The sequence below is a fragment of the Sprattus sprattus genome, assembly GCF_963457725.1.
Source record: "Sprattus sprattus genome assembly, chromosome: 10".
In the NCBI taxonomy this organism is placed as follows: domain Eukaryota; kingdom Metazoa; phylum Chordata; class Actinopteri; order Clupeiformes; family Clupeidae; genus Sprattus; species Sprattus sprattus.
Window position 1 is genome coordinate 16,469,687 of NC_137908.1, and position 16,611 is coordinate 16,486,297.

Here is a 16,611-nt window from a genome sequence, read left to right on the forward strand (position 1 = left end):
AAACAAGATGCATGTTGGTGCAAAGGTTTTAGGCACTTTAGTTGTCAGACAATTTTCTAATATCCTTATTTTTTATCCTTATTAGCATTGATGCATTAATAGAAAAAAAAAAATCACATTTTATATTTTCAAACACTGTTTTTTCAGTGAAACACACCATTAAAGAAAGAAAGTAACAAACTACTTTGCAGATTAAGAAACTAGAGGCCATCACCTCAGAACTGGCAGAAACCAGTGCCATTTCGAACAATTTACCTGCCAAGTACCTTCACAAAAACGGTACAAGTGCACCTACAGGCTAATTGATGCTGTTTTGAAGACAAAGGGAGATTACACCAAGTATTGATATTGATTTTGTTAACTGCGCAATGTATGTTGTTCTTAGACTTGAAAATTATTTAATGTAAAAATGTATAACAATGTAATCATTTCTTAAAGAATCCTCAAAAATGTTCACAGGTGCCTAAAACCTTTAAACGGTACTGTACATAGGTAACTACACATAAGCATTTAGTTAACATGCTGACATTTTTTAAATTGACAAGAGTTATAATATCAATATACTTAAGCATGTTTAACTGGTCTCAACGCAGAAACTCTACAACATATTTAGAATAGACAGGCTGAGTGAAGTCAAAACGACAGATGCCAAACAATCTGTACAGTACAGTGTAGTTGTGAAAGCCATTTTGCAGCCTGTCAACAGACTGATCCAGAAATGGTGACAAATCCTTGAGATCTGATATAGCTGCAGCTTGTACAGACAGACATGCAAAAACATGTTCTGCAAGAAAGATAACAACCTCTTCAACCTTTATATCTACTCCCTTGCTGTCAGTGATCTGTGACAGTCATGTCTAGGCTGTCTCCAGTATGACTCCAGTATAAATAACAACGTCAGCCCTAGCCATGTCACGTACTATGGGCTATGATCACAGCAGATGATGGCAATCTTCCTCACACCTCAGCCAGGCTGACTGGTGTCCTCTTGCAGTACCCAAGCCGGGGGCAATTTGTTAAGCCCTGAAAATGGAATTCATTTAAAGCTGCAGTGAGTGATGCTAGCATGTCCTGATACCTTCTACAAGACTGTAAGCACTGGAGTCCAATTCCTTAAATGGGTGTGTAAAAGCAAAAGAATAAATGGAGAATTATTTGGAAGCGTCATAATAAATTAAAGGCACTGTAAGGAGTCAAAACTAGCAATCTTACTTCCGCAAAGACACACAAAATCATTAATAACATCAACAACAGCACACTTGGCAATGATAAAGGGCTTGCTAGCATGCTAACTCATGTCTTTTGGCAATATAGTTTGTGGTGATGTGCTGTTAACGCTTTTTATACATTTCCGTGGGCGGTTCAACCGGAACCACAGAGCTTCATAGTGCATAGCCTAGTCCGTAAGTTTGGAGTGACAGGTGTGTCATTATCGGTCCTTCACATGACTTAATACCATGAAGATTAATTGATGATATAAATGTATGATATATATTATATTATTCTAATAATATATATATTAAATACATCTCTCAGTGATCCAAACATAGTCTAAGACCCACTGCACTGCAATGCAATTTGCACCTAATATTATTATTGAAGAAACATTTACCACCATTTGATTAATGATACTGATCTTAAAACCTAACTTGTCAAAACTGATGCATGCTGCTCAACACAAGCTTGGACTCATGTGTTTTTTATTGAAATATATTCGATGGAGTCATTATCTTCGGTCAGTCTGTGCACCAGAGGAGGTTCTTCCATTGAGGAAACGGAGTAAGAACCTCCCCAAACTTTTTAAGAAATGTATTTTTGTAATTGAACTGACTAAACTCCTTTAAAAATGCAGTTTGATATCAGTATTTAATGCTATGCATATTATAATTTGTTTCCCTGAGTTAAAATAACATTAGCACCCCCTATCGTAACAAGAAATGACTGCACGGAGGACGTCCTCCCTTTGGCTCCCATTGAGATCAATGTAATCTGTCTCTGATACTGGCGGTTCTTGGGGCTCATTCACTTACATTGCCCAGGGGAGGAAAGACCTCCCTAGCGTCCGAGTCTGCGCCAACATCGCTTAACCAATAAACAACATTCATTGAGCTACAGAGAGAAGGTTAGTATCAAAACAACAGGTCCAAGTCACTAAACCCAATGGTAAAACCGCTGCCGTTAATGCTAACTGGTATGCGAAATACTTATAGCTCACTGGTACCATAAAAAAACAATCGGCTGTACTGTTTTGTTTTTAAATCGTTCATACGCCTATTGTTAGTCTGACTTTTCACGTTCAGCTGACATTCTGAATGGAAATTGTTAATGAATGTTTCAGATCGCGATGTGTTTCGTATCTATTCTAATTAGCCTACACAGATTGACCAACATTCTGAAACATCCATTAACATCCACATTTGCCACAAACAATGTTAGGCTAACAGCCCATGTTAATACTGTAGTTCTGAAATAATGTTCTCTTACTTGTGGCCTTTGTAACTTGTTGTTTAATATTGTGGAAAGGATGTTAGTGAATGATTCAGAGCATTTTAAATGGCATCACTTTTGGTCTTGTGTCTTAATTTTTCTTAAAACAATTGCAGCTGAAAATAAGATTAGTCAAATAATAAAAACCAATAGCTTTAGTAATTGAGGGGGAAAATAGGCCAAATGGTAGGCCCAAAATTTAGAATGTAGTTTTTAAAATCAAGAGTAGGCCTGATTTGACTAATTGGCTTTGCATCCTTTCCTTCTGGCCTTGTCTAGTCCAAGGACATGCTGCCCACCAGCTTTTTAAGTACAATGGTGCCACACGGGTGGCTTTGTATCAATTGTATCCCTGCCTGCTATTTTGTAGTATTGTAGTCCACAAAAACACCCTGAAACAACTTGTATCTCACATACTTATGCCACCAACGGAATAAGCAGGCCAATGGCAACCAGGCGCACAGTCCTTCCTCCCTCACTTTAAAAACCACCAGCTGCCACTGCTGTGCACTATAACCATCTATCACAAACAACAGGTAACGAGGAAGGTAGAAGGAAGCTAGCACCTTAGGCTGTAACATACATCAAAGCCTTGGCTCCATGCTAACGTATCTGTTAGATAACGGGGGACACACTACACACCTCACATTGCTGATGTGACAGAAACTAACTTAAAAAAAAATAGACTTTTGAACTATGGAACCATAAATTCTAATTTGGCTGGTTTGGGTTAAAAATCTCCAACCTCCACCAAAAAACAGTATATGCCAGTTGTGTTGCTCTGTTGTTTTAGCCAAAGGTGTAAACACCAGCAACCTGTTTAATCACCTGAAAACCATGTATGTCTGTGAATATGAAAAATGCACCCAAGTGCGTGAAACAGTTAGCCAAGGAACTTGCCCGAAGACAAGCCAGACTCCCACTTAGCAATCAATCAAGTCATCATTCGCTAATGGTACACGCTATGAGAAGACGGGCAAAAATTGGAAAGACATAACAGGTGCAATAACACATCACATATCAAAGGACATGGTACCCATTCAAACTGTGGAGAAAGAGGGTTTCAGAAAGTTGATTCAAACTCTGGACCCAAGATGTAAGATCCCGAGCCGTAAATATTTTAGCCAAATATACCTGCCACAGCTTTACACCGAATGTCAGAACAGATTTACAGCAAAATAAGTAACGTTAGATTCGTCTCCACCACTTCCGATCTATGGTCAAGCCGTACCACAGAACCATACATAAGCCTCTGTAGGTGAAATCGGAACCAGCCTCACAGGGGAGTACCAGACTATGTAGGTACCTTACCCTGCAAGCAGGCTCCAGGTAGATGTGGGTGCAATTGTGTGTAAATTGTGATACTGTCTTTGCCAGGTCCACCAAGACACATTGGTGCTATCCTTGCAACAGCAACAATATGTTGGTAATCTCACCCGATTGGAAAGACATCAACCATTCAACACAAAGGCAGTTCAATTAAGTTTAGCACTTAGGAGGCGCCACACAAAGTATAGTGTCCTCCACGGTGGTCAAAATAAAGATAATCCACAAATCAGTCTAATTTATTATATTAAAAGGTGCAATATGCAACAATTATGCTTCAGGATTAGGGTTAGGATAAGCAGTTTAACCTTAAAATAACAGTTTAAAAAGAATTGGGGCACTACAATGACTTTTAATGTGGAGAATTGCGTCCGTGCCAATGGCATAGCAGGGTCGATAGGCATATAACTGCGTTCTGTAGTTTTGCCTGCCGCAGCCCGCCGACCTGACTTTGATTACCTTCTGCCGATCTAGTAAGTAGCTTATTTGCCGTCTTGCTTAGTCTTGTGTTGCACTTGATTGATGTTTGTGTGTGTAAGGACAGTCGTTGAATAACTAGTTTGTCATAATGTCAAAGTCGTTAGTTTTAGCTGCTAGCATACCTTTAGCTAATAGCTATTAATCCTTAATGCACCTTTAACCTTTCAATTTGGAACTCTGATTAATAATTCAATTAATGACTACAACCAAAGTTACCTTATTAATAGCAAGGTTGAAGGTAATTGGAGTTCAGAATAGAAGAGGTTGGCAACGTTCATTCTTATGCAACATTAAATAGACCAGCGTATACAATCAAAGTTTTTATTTACACGATAATAAAAAAATAACACACAGTATGTAATCAAGCTAAATGTAACTAACTTATACATTGAAGAAGTGTGGGGATGTGTAAGAGAGAGGGAGTGTGTGTAAGGTGTTACACTGCAGTTTAGGTTGGAGGATTCCAGCTAGCAGGTCTATTGTTACTGACTCCGTCTACGTTAGTGACCAGTGTTTGGCTAACGCAAGATCTTAGGCAAATGTTTGCCGTAAGACAAAAGTGAGTTCTCTTTGTTGCGAGAAAACGAACAGAGTAGGTCTTCACCGGTTGACGGTGGAAGGAGAGAGGTGCTCCAGGCGATGCTGGAGGTGTGAAGAAAGGTGTTTTCCTGGCAATGCCAGCGGAGAGAGAGGGGACACATCTGGGAAGATGTGGCTATTGTCAAAGCTCAGGAGGTGTGGTTAAATTGCATCAGGTTACCTTTTACGATAGGGATGGCTTTACGTAGGTTTGGGTTAAACTATACGCACTGTCATAATTACCTTATTTTCCATGTAGCAAAAATGCTTACATTTTCTTCATCTCCTGTGTTCTTGAAAAATTGTATTTTATTTTACATAATATTTAATTTTAACTTTCTGGTTATATAAGGTTAAAATACATATTTTGCCTCACGCCATTAAACTAAGAAGGGCTATCAAAATCAGATATCAGATTTTTTTCCCTTATATATCGTGATATCATCTTTGCATCATCGTCTGGACAATATTGTGATATGAATTTTTGCTCATATCGCACACCCCTACACATGGACGGATTAAGAAATCACGGGCCCCTGGGCCTGGACATGTTAAAGTCCCCCCCCACCCCCCTCCCCTTCGCGGAAAAAATTGTGTGCTCGCAAAACACGCACGCACACACAAAACACCATTAGGCATATATTTTACCAACAATGTGTTGGATATAACCGTCAAATTAGATACTTTGGCTATTGTATTGGGAAAGTAAACAGGTCAAAGTTTACTCCATAACATTCACCTTCGGTGCTCTGCTATTGTTTCTGACATTACATGTGACAGGGCAACAGCCGAGTGATTCTTTTCCCAAGTGAAACTGATTAAGACCTACCTGAATAGCATGGGGCAGGAGAGGCTGAATGGGCTGGCTATCCAGTCCATTGAAAGAGCAAATCATGCATCACCATTTTTTATGTTTGAAAGGCGTCGTTCGGCAAGTGTACTGTGCCTCTGGTTGTGCTCAGTCAGCTTGTGGGTCAGCCGAGTGATTCTTTTCCCAAGTGAAACTGATTAAGACCTACCTGAATAGCATGGGGCAGGAGAGGCTGAATGGGCTGGCTATCCAGTCCATTGAAAGAGCAAATCATGCATCACCATTTTTTATGTTTGAAAGGCGTCGTTCGGCAAGTGTACTGTGCCTCTGGTTGTGCTCAGTCAGCTTGTGGGTCTTGATGTTCAGATTCTGCGCCTAAACTAGTTATATCGTATCGTCTCGTCACATGATCAAATAGAGACTTGACATTGGCGAACAAGATACATATTACCCAGCAATCATCATTGCATTCTGTATCTGTATATGACAAAAATAACAAATTAAATAAGAAATGATTAATCTAATTGAATCGGCTTTTTAATAGTGTCTATAGTGTATGTACGATAAGCATATAATTGTGTTAGATTGCTACTGATGATTTCCCCCTAAAAATTATGAAAACCATGACGGAGACAATTTTGCCATTTTGATGGAATATATAGCATGAGGTATCTAAGATAGTCCAAAAAAAAAAATCATTGATCACTGTTGCTTTAAACTAGCGACACTTTGACATCCATATGATCGACAAAATTTAGAAGGCAGGGTCTGCTTTGCGAACGAACCTTCCGTGCTGCATTGTCTATAGTTATGAACAATTTAACAATACACAATTTCTAACACAGCACAGGTACCCCTGTGGCCCATTCGTAGGGCCGTTCGTTAATCCATCCCTGCCCCTACAGTAGGCCAATTTCATCATGTTCTATCAGACAATTGGCAGATGAAGTTTCAGATAGATTTCACCTGCCTTGTTGAGATGAAACAGAACTTCACTCAGTTGCATACTGATAAATGCAGTTGCCAGCAACACAGGCACACTTTCACCAACAATACTACATTGTTCTTATTTAATATAATGAAAAACACTGCCCTAAAAGATCTCAAACATCATATATTGCACTAGCAGCTATGTTCTCAGCATGGTTTGAGGTCTCCTCCCTCCTCCTCCTCCCAATAACTCATTTGGCAGTAGCCAGTGCTAGTAGCAGGGATGTGCTAAAGGACAGCAGTTTTAAACGCATCCCTATAGGCTCTCATGGCTGTTGAAACAGCGCATCCAAAAACAGAGAGGTCCCATAATAGTTACTTGCACAAAATTAATACCACTGTCCTCCATACAAAAAAAATATACCTCTAATGTTTAAAAACTCATGACCTTTTTCAGACACATCTCAAGTAACCAAAGATGCAAACCTATCATTTATCACATGCATACAGAATTTAGCCTGCATTATGTATGTGATTGAGAAGTCTTGTGAATTAATGTAATCTAATGTAGTTATTAGAACACAACAGAGGCTTGATTGTAATGCATAATGCGCTAATTACTCACTCATTGAGCATAATGGCATCTATATAGGGGAGGCAATTGGCAAAAATGTGACGATTCGATAGTATTGCGATATTTGGGCCACGATTCAATATTATTGTGATTCTTAACATATTGGATAGTGCGATTCTGCGATATATTGCGATTCATGTCCCCCATCACTGCACGAACACTAAGATTATCGGGCCCATACACGCTGTGATACAGCTGCGAATGATCAGCATTCCTGGTCGATCGCGGACATTCCCCCGAAATATCCGTCTGCCGCATATGAACGGAAATTCCCAGGAAGGAACCCGCGAGGGGAGGGGGGGCGATGTGTTTAGCATACTTCTCACCTCCAGCTGACAGAGGTGCGAAAGGCTCTTATTTGAGAGTCGGGGGAACACAGTTTGCTTTCGAGGCTGTTCCACTCATATTCCGGAGCTTCCTCTCTGTAGTGCTCTTCAGATTAATTTTTGGAATGTAATTATGCAGAGTTGGACTTACTCTGATACTGGGGGAGTCATTTCGCAACTTGGGACATGATTGCCGCTCGTGAATATCTAACCTGTGCCTTTCAGGTAGATTTAACATCTTGCCCTCCGCGAGTTCCGAACCTGTGCAACTCAGGTTAATGGTACTGTGTACCTAAAGGTGCTGTGTCGAACCACTGAGCCACCGTGCTGGTACTGTTTACGCTCGACGGTGCAACCAAGTCACTGGTTTATCATTCCCCCCTCCTCTGGAGTATTTCTCTTCTGTGACTGGAGCTTCTGATCTAGTTATAGTTAGTTTAAGTGGGAATTGTTTAGTGGACTTATGTGAAGTTTTAATTATGTTCAATTAAAGGCGCCCGAGGCAACATTAGAGGCTTGAGACTCGAATAATAAACGTCTTTTTTACACGTAGTAAGTTTCAATAACACCATACCATTACATATCGACATTTAAGGAGCAAAGATGAGACGTCGTTGTGTGGTGAGAACTGATAGAAAATCGCCTGGCTTCTATTTTCCACGGTAGATCGCAGGTTATGCTAGAAATCCCCCCCCAAAAATGGCTTGGTGGGATGGGGAAAGATGGGGAAGATAACATCTTTCCATCCAGACGCAAACTTAGCTAATCGGAATCTGTAAGTGGTTTCCAGATATATATATATATATAAAGTTGATCTGTCTTTTTTGATGAAGCAGTGAGTTAGCCGTCTTTCAATATCTCTTGTCGAATTATCTCACATGTTTACGGTGATCGGCGGGGCAAATTGCCGCCTGCAATTTGAATTTGTATTTTGCTGCAGAGAAACCTGAGTGTTTGTTTCAGGTAATTTGAATGCTGATTGATTTATGAAGTGTACCCCCTGTTTGTAAATGGTGTTGGTCCCTGGTGTATATGTATCGTTGGTTTTGTCAAATGTAGAGAATCTCCGGTTTACTCTGATAGCGAGATTGAAGAGAAGAGCTGCTGATTTTTGCCCTCTTGTGTATGAGGCTTAGAAGACGCATACTGGAACCTGCGATATTTTTGTCTTCACTGGTGTTGAGCTTGGCTGGTGATTGTGATAATTTTTGCCCTGCTTTATTCCATTTATAAAGCTCTTTCAACCTACTTTGCCTCTGAATTTTGGTCAGACCCACCCGCACACGGCGACACCGCTCGGTCCCGTTACAACTTTGCGGACCTGTGCTTAGTGGTGTGCCAACACTAACAGTTTTGAGAAGCCCATCATTGGCCCTCTATCTGAACCAAGACCAGCTGTTATAAAGCAGTTCTTGGTTGTTAATGTCATGTCAAAAAGTACTGCATTTAAACATGTCCCCATCCTTAATCCCCATCCAACACTCAAAGCCTTATTTGCATTTGTATAGCTCACAGCATTGCATTGAGGGAGAGAGAGAGGACAGTGCTGCATGGTGTTGTTTGCTGTGTGCATGTTAACAGGGGAGGGCAAGTGGGGGAGGGGGGGGGGAGGGTGTTTCAATCCAGGTCAATTCAATGAACATTTCAAAACCTCGGCCTGGGCAAGGGGAAGGGGCCTTTCACACCAATGTGGGCTTCGGCGGCTGTCGTAAATCCCACATTTCATGCAGTGCATATTATTCAAATACATTACAAAAAAATTGGAAAATAAGACTGCTCAACTCACTTCAAAAGTCACATTTAATTCTGTGAACAACAGTGCAATAACTTTCTCCTTGAACATTCAGGACACAGGACCTTATATAGGAGACCTCTGAAATGAACGCTGAGCTCCCAGGACATAAAATAAAATAATTAAAAATACAACATAGTAAAATAAATCAGACATAAGAGTTACATAAACCTAAGAATAATCATAAAAATAAGAGTAACTTAGAGCTTCAATCAAATTGAGAAAAATAAACAAAAATGTCTAGCCAGTTGGCTGCCAGGTCATGAACCAAAATGTAAAATACATTTTGGAATGTTGGCATTTTTGCTCAGAAAAAGCAGTTGGTCAACATGCTCAGATGTTCAAGTGCTCCTCCGGGTCGTGACTATTTCCCCTGCAGTGGAGAACACCCTTTCAGCAGACACAATAGTGCCTAGAATACTCAGGTATCTTTTGGCAAGTTTGGCTAGGTACATAGGATACATTGTCTCATGAGCTTTCCGCCAATTGAGGGGGTTTTCTTCTAGTGGCAGTGGAGAAGCCTCCTGGTATCTCTTCCTCTTCAGCTTGTGAAAATGCTGGCTTTTTTGGGGCTGTGGTAGAAATTGTTTCTCCCAGTAAATCAGCTAGCCCAGATCTTCTTTTAGGTTGTGGCTCTTCAAGCACCTCAAGATTCTGTCCATCCATTTCTACTCCATTTCTACTCTACTTCTGCTGGTCTCTTCTTGCCTAATTGTGGGCTGTAGAGAAACATTAGATAGATGTTAAAAGAAAAATCTCAGCTTTGAAATAGCTGTGGAATGCTAAATGCAATTAACACAGATATAACTTAATGCTAACCAGTACATAGGTTTGTTTTAAAAAAAAAAAGATACATAATATACCATTTGTAAAGTACTTTCTGACATTTTAAAATAATATCTATTTAAACAATGTAATAAAGTAGTTCAATAAAGCCTACCTGAAGGCTGTCTGCCTCCACAACCAGTCTGGAATAAGTGTACCTGATGTCATCTATGGTCAGGAAAGGCAGTGACTTAAATCGTGGATCCAGGGCGGATGCTGTGTGGAGGGTGTTTTATTCTTCAACAGTGCTATATCTCTTCTGCAGATTTGATCACAAGTGGTTTGTCCCCCATTGCCTCATGTGTGTCATTAAGCAGCTTTGCCTGCACTGGAGCAATGATGGACAAAGTGGGATTCTTCTCCTCTGAAACAATTTGTGTGGCTACAAACATCGGTCGAAGTGCCTGCATTATGTCCTCAGCCACTGTAAAATAATTGCCTTGAGGGTGCAGATATCACTGCCTGACCGCCTGACGTCAGAGGACAACAGAGCAGCACAGATTGCTGGTTGTTGTTCCAAGAAACGTTCAAGCATTTCGTACCCACTGTTCCAACGGATGTGATGTGATGCGCATTTATGGTCATGTTCGACTCCGTAGCTCTTGATGACCAACCGTCACACTTTATAGCTACTCCTTCAGCTAAACTCAAAGTTTAATTTACCTTATCTCTGACTTTTGAGGATGTCGTAAAATATTTAGGCGAGGGAATCACATACCTGGGATCCAGTATGCTAAGCAGATTCTGGAAACCTTAATTTTCCACCACACTGTCAGGCTGTTAATCTTTGGGGATGAAGTAGGCTATTGCCTCAGTGATTTTCTTATCTCTTTCAGAGTTTGGCGGTAACTTTATAATTTTTGTTTGGTCCAAGATGCGTTGATTTGGGGGTAGGACAACTACTTTGGGTCGTTTCAGCTCCTCTGGGTCCGAACTCCAAATGGTACCTTGTGAGATGGGCTCTCAAGTTTGTCGTATTCTCACAGTACTTAATTTTCTTTTGGAATTCTTTGCAGCTGGCATACTGCATGTCAAGGTCTTTGCTATTCAATTTTTGATAAAAACCAAAATGTAGCCACACCTTCAATTTGAAAGAAGACGGAGCGCCGTGTACAATCGGTTGATGGTGAAGCCGTTTTTATTTAAATTTGTTGCTGAATACACATCAACAAAGCACCGCTTAATTTGTTGTTGAATGCACGTCAACAAAGCACTGCAACAAGCGCCACCCTGTGGATGTTATATGCAAATGTAATATTATCACAGTTAACTCAAAAAAAAAAAAAAAAAGTAACACACATAATTATATAATAAAATCTTGCAATACTTTGCACTACTGTATCAATATAATTGCGTGTGCGAAATATCGCGATACTGAACAGAATCAATTTTTTACCCCCACCACTACATCTGTATGTCAAAAGTGTTTTCATGTTACAACGCCATCATCTGAAAGCAGGAAAATAGTGTCTTTAACTCACACAACAGTTGTGAGTGCATTGTTTGATGACAGAATGTCACAGGTTGTGGGCTGCAGGTGCTATATTTTTCTTCGTATTTGACTGAGGTTCATTTTCTCCCAAGAGGTGAATGTTAGATTTAAGTGTTTTTCATTTACTTTCAACTCACATTCTTGTGGGAGAGGAATTCATATATCACTCGCCACCTTCATTAACACACAAATGTTCAGCAAGACTCTCCCTGTCTACTGACATTCACACCTTTTCATATATAGGTAGACCCCATGCCCAGCATGCACCCAACTGTCACCCTGAACGAGACCAAAGGCACACCCATTATGCTAAGTTGTGGATTCTATTGATTATGACTAAAATGTAACTTGTATGCTGAGTGTGTTGTGTTGAAGAAAGAATGCCGTAGAGAAACCGAGCTCTATGAGGAGTGAGAGAATGGAGCAAGGAGCATTGAGCAGACATTGCGGCCTGTGAAGACAAGGCCAACCAGAAGACAAACTACACTTGATCAATACCTCCTACTCTCTCCTTCTCTCACTCCATCGTAGCGTGTTGTGTGTGTGCTCCGGGTCTGAATAAACCGACATCACCCATCAGACCGGCATTTCATCAAGTTCTTTGCTAGAATCACACAACTGCAACTAATGTCAGAGCTAACATAGAGGTCTGTTATATCATAGTATAACAGTGGTGTCATTCTAATATAAAAAGTATGGCTTAATGTTGAACTCCTTCAAATAAACCATTTAACCTATTTCAATGGAAAGAGAAAATACGTTGTATGAAGCACAGTTTGCTTGAAAAAACTTTAACCATTTAAAAATGTTTATGAGTATGAATTATGAGCGGCATGACACGAACGGTTTCTAACTAATTTGACCATGAGGAACAAAACTAGGGGTGCTATCGTTTAATGTTACCCGAGCAAACATTGAGCTTTTGCCACAGCCTTTTAACGTGCGTCCAGCGGAGTGGTCTCAATATGATCGGAATACGCATGTTTATATGCACTATGAAGGTTTCTAAGCTCTAAAACCTTTACTTTTCAAGATAGTCAAGAAAACCCCTTTTTCTTTATTTGCGTGGGGCGCAAAAGGTACTCCACTAGCAGGCTCAAGTTGAGTATGCTTTATGAGCGGCACAACTTTTCTCAATGGTTTCTGGCTAATTTGACCATTAGGAACAAAACTAGGGTGCCGTCATTTACTGTCACCCGAGCGAACATCGAGATTTTGCCACGCCTTTTTAGCACGCATGCTCGTCCGTATCTCAGCTTCTGAACAGGGATGGGAATCGAGAAATGGTTCTTTTTTAGAACCGGTTCCCAGTGAACCAATTCTTTGGAATTGTCAGCCAAATTATTTAACGGTTCTACTAACTGTGCCGCTGCGCATGCGCAACCTTTTATAGTTTCTTCAGATTGCAGCAAGCATTGCAACTAGGCAGGAGAGTTCTAAAGTTTGGCTGTATTTCATAGACAAAATGACCACTACGCCACTTGTAACGTTTGTAAAAAGTGTATTTCGTCGCAGGGGAGGAAATGCAACAAATATTAATACGCATTTGATCGTTGACAAAACTCGTGCCGCTCATAATTCATACTCAACCTATTGCTTGCTACTCCAGTAAGTCAGGCAATTCACTGCCAACTAAAGCACTCAAATGCTTTCAACATCAGTAATTTTCAAACTTGAGACTTTTTGGGAAGTGTCAGTCAGTCAGTCTCCATGTCAGTGTTCATTCAAATGTAAAAAAAAAAATTGGGGGGAAATACTTGGTGCTCATGCCAAGGCCTGTGTGTTAATGTATTTTTTATATAAAAAATGCATTATTTTGTATTTCTGTATAGACATTAGGTCAAGTAGTTCTCCAGATATGAGGAATGTGACATATTTGCCCGTTAGATAAATCTGGACCAGGAAATTGTGTTTTGTTTTGTTGAGGTTTAAACGTCTGAAGGTATAATATGTCCTAAATAGCTGCATCAAGATCAGTTGGACATTGCATATCCTCTCAGGTCACACAATGTATACACAACACACCGGGGGTTTCCAACCCATTACTTCACTAGACTAGACCATTTATTTGACCTTTCGCCTACCTTGACATGTTCTGCTCTTCTGCTAAGCCCACAGTTTACATTTGGGTTTCAGCATACAGTTTTTTCCTGAATTCCTAAATTAAATAAAAAAAATCAACATCAGAAAAGCATACTGAGGAGTAGGGTTGGGTACCGATAACCAATTCCAATATGGCACCGGTTCCTATACAACCGGTTCCTACCCGGACCGAAATCTCACGCAGATTTCGGTGCTTCCTTATGGTGCCTGAGCTGATTGAAATAAATAACAGCAACAACTCATGCAGCTAAATCAACAAAACTTACGTTAAATGTTGTCTTGCAAACAGGAATTATTTCAATAAACAGTAGAAAACTAGCGATATCTAACTAGCAGTAACGTTAGTGGCTGAAGTATGATCTGTATGAATTATTTTGTATTTTGTTTTCGTTTTCATGGGGCACATTTAAAACTGCCCCAGCTCTCAATGTAAACTTTGTCCTGTGTCGCTCACGCTCATAAGTGTTTTCATAGCAACAGTCTTATGGAAGTGTAGAGCAGGCTGCATTTCACAGAGCAAACACAAACAGAACTAGCCATCAACCTTTTAACAGAGAAAATACCGAAAGGTAAACGAACAAAAGTGTGGCTGTATTTCGCACAAAAAGATTCAAACATCATGACGTGCAGCAAAATGCATCAAAACAATTGCGTGTAAAGAGGGGAGAGAAGGCAAGAGTCAGAAACGGCAGACTGAAAAATAAACGGAAATGACAGCAACATTTAACCTAGTCTCTTAAAGGGGCAGTACACATTTTCTTGTACTCAGTGTGTTCAAGTGTCAAGATTAATTATAAACAAGATAGAAAAGATAGGTATAAACAAATCAGAAAATGGTGAAATTTCATTAAATTAATGCAAACAAAATAATACATTTTTGACTCCAAAGGCAAATATGCTCATATTTTTGCAAAAGAAGTTTGAAGCTGTAGTGTGTACAGATTGTGTGTGTTTTTTGTATTTATTTATATTTATTTAAGTATACTATAAACTGTTGTTTACAGTTAATATAATGTTCATAGTTTGAAGTTAAAGAGGTTGAAGCTGTAGTTTGAAGCCAAGTGTTTTTTATAGTATACTCTAAACAGTTAATATAGCCTATTGTTCAATTTGAAGAAAAACAATTGCCTTGGCAAAAAAGCCTTTCTTTAATGTCGTAAATCGTCGTTTTGTGCTTTTAAAAAAAAGTATCGGTTCAGGCACCGTTTAGGCACCGGTATCGTTTTAAAAGTATCGCTTGAGCACCGGTTTTGGAAAAAACCCAAACGATACCCATCCCTCCTGAGGAGGACAAGATAGCTTATTTTCCCCCTTTAGCTTATATGTCACACTTGGTGTACATCTGGTTTAACATTTGGAAGTGTATCTAAAATTTACTTTTGAGTTTGTTTGTCTAAAGGCTACCGCCTTGTTTTTGTTGTTGATAAAATTTGCCTTTTCAATGTTTCAGGGAAAAGATATTTGCATTAAGATTTGGAGAGGTAAATATTGAAGATGTCAGGCAAACCAGACCCAACTCCAGCAGGGCAGAGTAAGTACAAGTTTATCTAATGCATTTACATTATCAGTTACTAGACAGCTGATTCATGAATGATGCTTCGGTATGAAGTACAAAGTGAGTGTTGAGCTGCTTAGAAAAATCAGAAACATTTTACATTGCTGTTCTATTTTGGTGTGAATAGTGTCTTTGTGAACATGTTGGAAAATAGATTTAGTTTTTTGCTATAAAGATTTCATATAAAACATTGACTTCCGATGTAAACAAGCAAGGTGCACAACATGCTTGGAGAGTCTCAGTGACTTTATTATGTAAATTCAGGGTAGTATAGAAAAAAGAATATTTAATTGATCTCTATGGCTAGACAGGGTTGAGGCAATGCATTTAACTTTGTAATCTAGGTTTGATCTTGTTTTCTTTCTTATAAGAGTTCCACAAATCACTATTCGGTGAGGTTTGAGGGTTGCAAGTAGTACATACAGGGTGGACCTTTCAAAATGTTTCTATTGAACAATGACCTGTTGCCCTACACTCTAATGAAAAAAGTTATTTTATTGAGCCTTTAAGATAGGACTGACTTAAATCAATCATTTATCTCAAGAATACCTCACGCATTCATACATTCTGAAAACATGTCGCCAGTATGTTGAACAAATCACAAACCTTACTTTCAGCAGTTATCGCAGAGATTTTCTTTTAGTCTACAACATATTTCTTCAGTAATAAAGCAGAAATGTGCGGTCCTCCAGTGAAGATGTCAATGGACTAAAAAGACTCAAAGACTCAAGAGCAAGACTCGTAGAAGAAAGTTGTTTATAGTTCGGTGGAAGTGAATCATCAAAGTTGTGGGAAGCCTACCATCAAACTTCAAATTACATACATTTTTCATGTGTAAATATTACTGAACAAGCTGTGCTGTGACCATTAAAATTTTCCTTAGACCAGGACAACGCCGGATAGTACTATTTGTTCCTAATCCACAGACAATCTACATGTTTTTGCCCACCAGTCAACAAAATGGAAGGTAAAATGTTGCGGGAAATCATCCAGTGGAGCCTTTCTACAAATAACAACCATTATTTTTTTGCAAACCAAGTCAAACTACCGTACGAACTCCAGAAGCAGTGGACAACATTCAGTGTCCTACCAAGGAGACACACAGGAATCGTCCAGCATGCACTCATTTGTGCCACCTTATCAGAACACTGTAATACCGGCTGGAACATTTCCTTTAGCACACGTTCATGAAGATTGATTTTTTTTCCCCCAATAATAGCCTTAATGGAAGACTCAGAAGAAGGTGGATTTCATTTCCATGACTGTCCACT

At 39.6% G+C, this 16,611-nt stretch overlaps 1 protein-coding gene across 4 annotated transcripts in view; it reads left to right on the plus strand.

Annotated features, from left to right (window-relative positions):
- LOC308371306 (immunoglobulin-like and fibronectin type III domain-containing protein 1) overlaps positions 1 to 16,611 on the plus strand; it is a gene marked incomplete at its 3' end in the record, with an annotated part of 62,022 nt that overhangs the window by 2,164 nt on the left and 43,247 nt on the right. For all 4 annotated transcript variants that reach the window (XM_080846155.1, XM_080846154.1, XM_080846156.1 and 1 more), the window contains exon 2: positions 15,236 to 15,316. In XM_080846155.1, coding sequence (XP_080702281.1) covers positions 15,280 to 15,316 — 37 coding nt within the window. In that variant the 5' untranslated portion in view covers positions 15,236 to 15,279. The remainder of the gene's footprint in view (positions 1 to 15,235; positions 15,317 to 16,611) is intronic.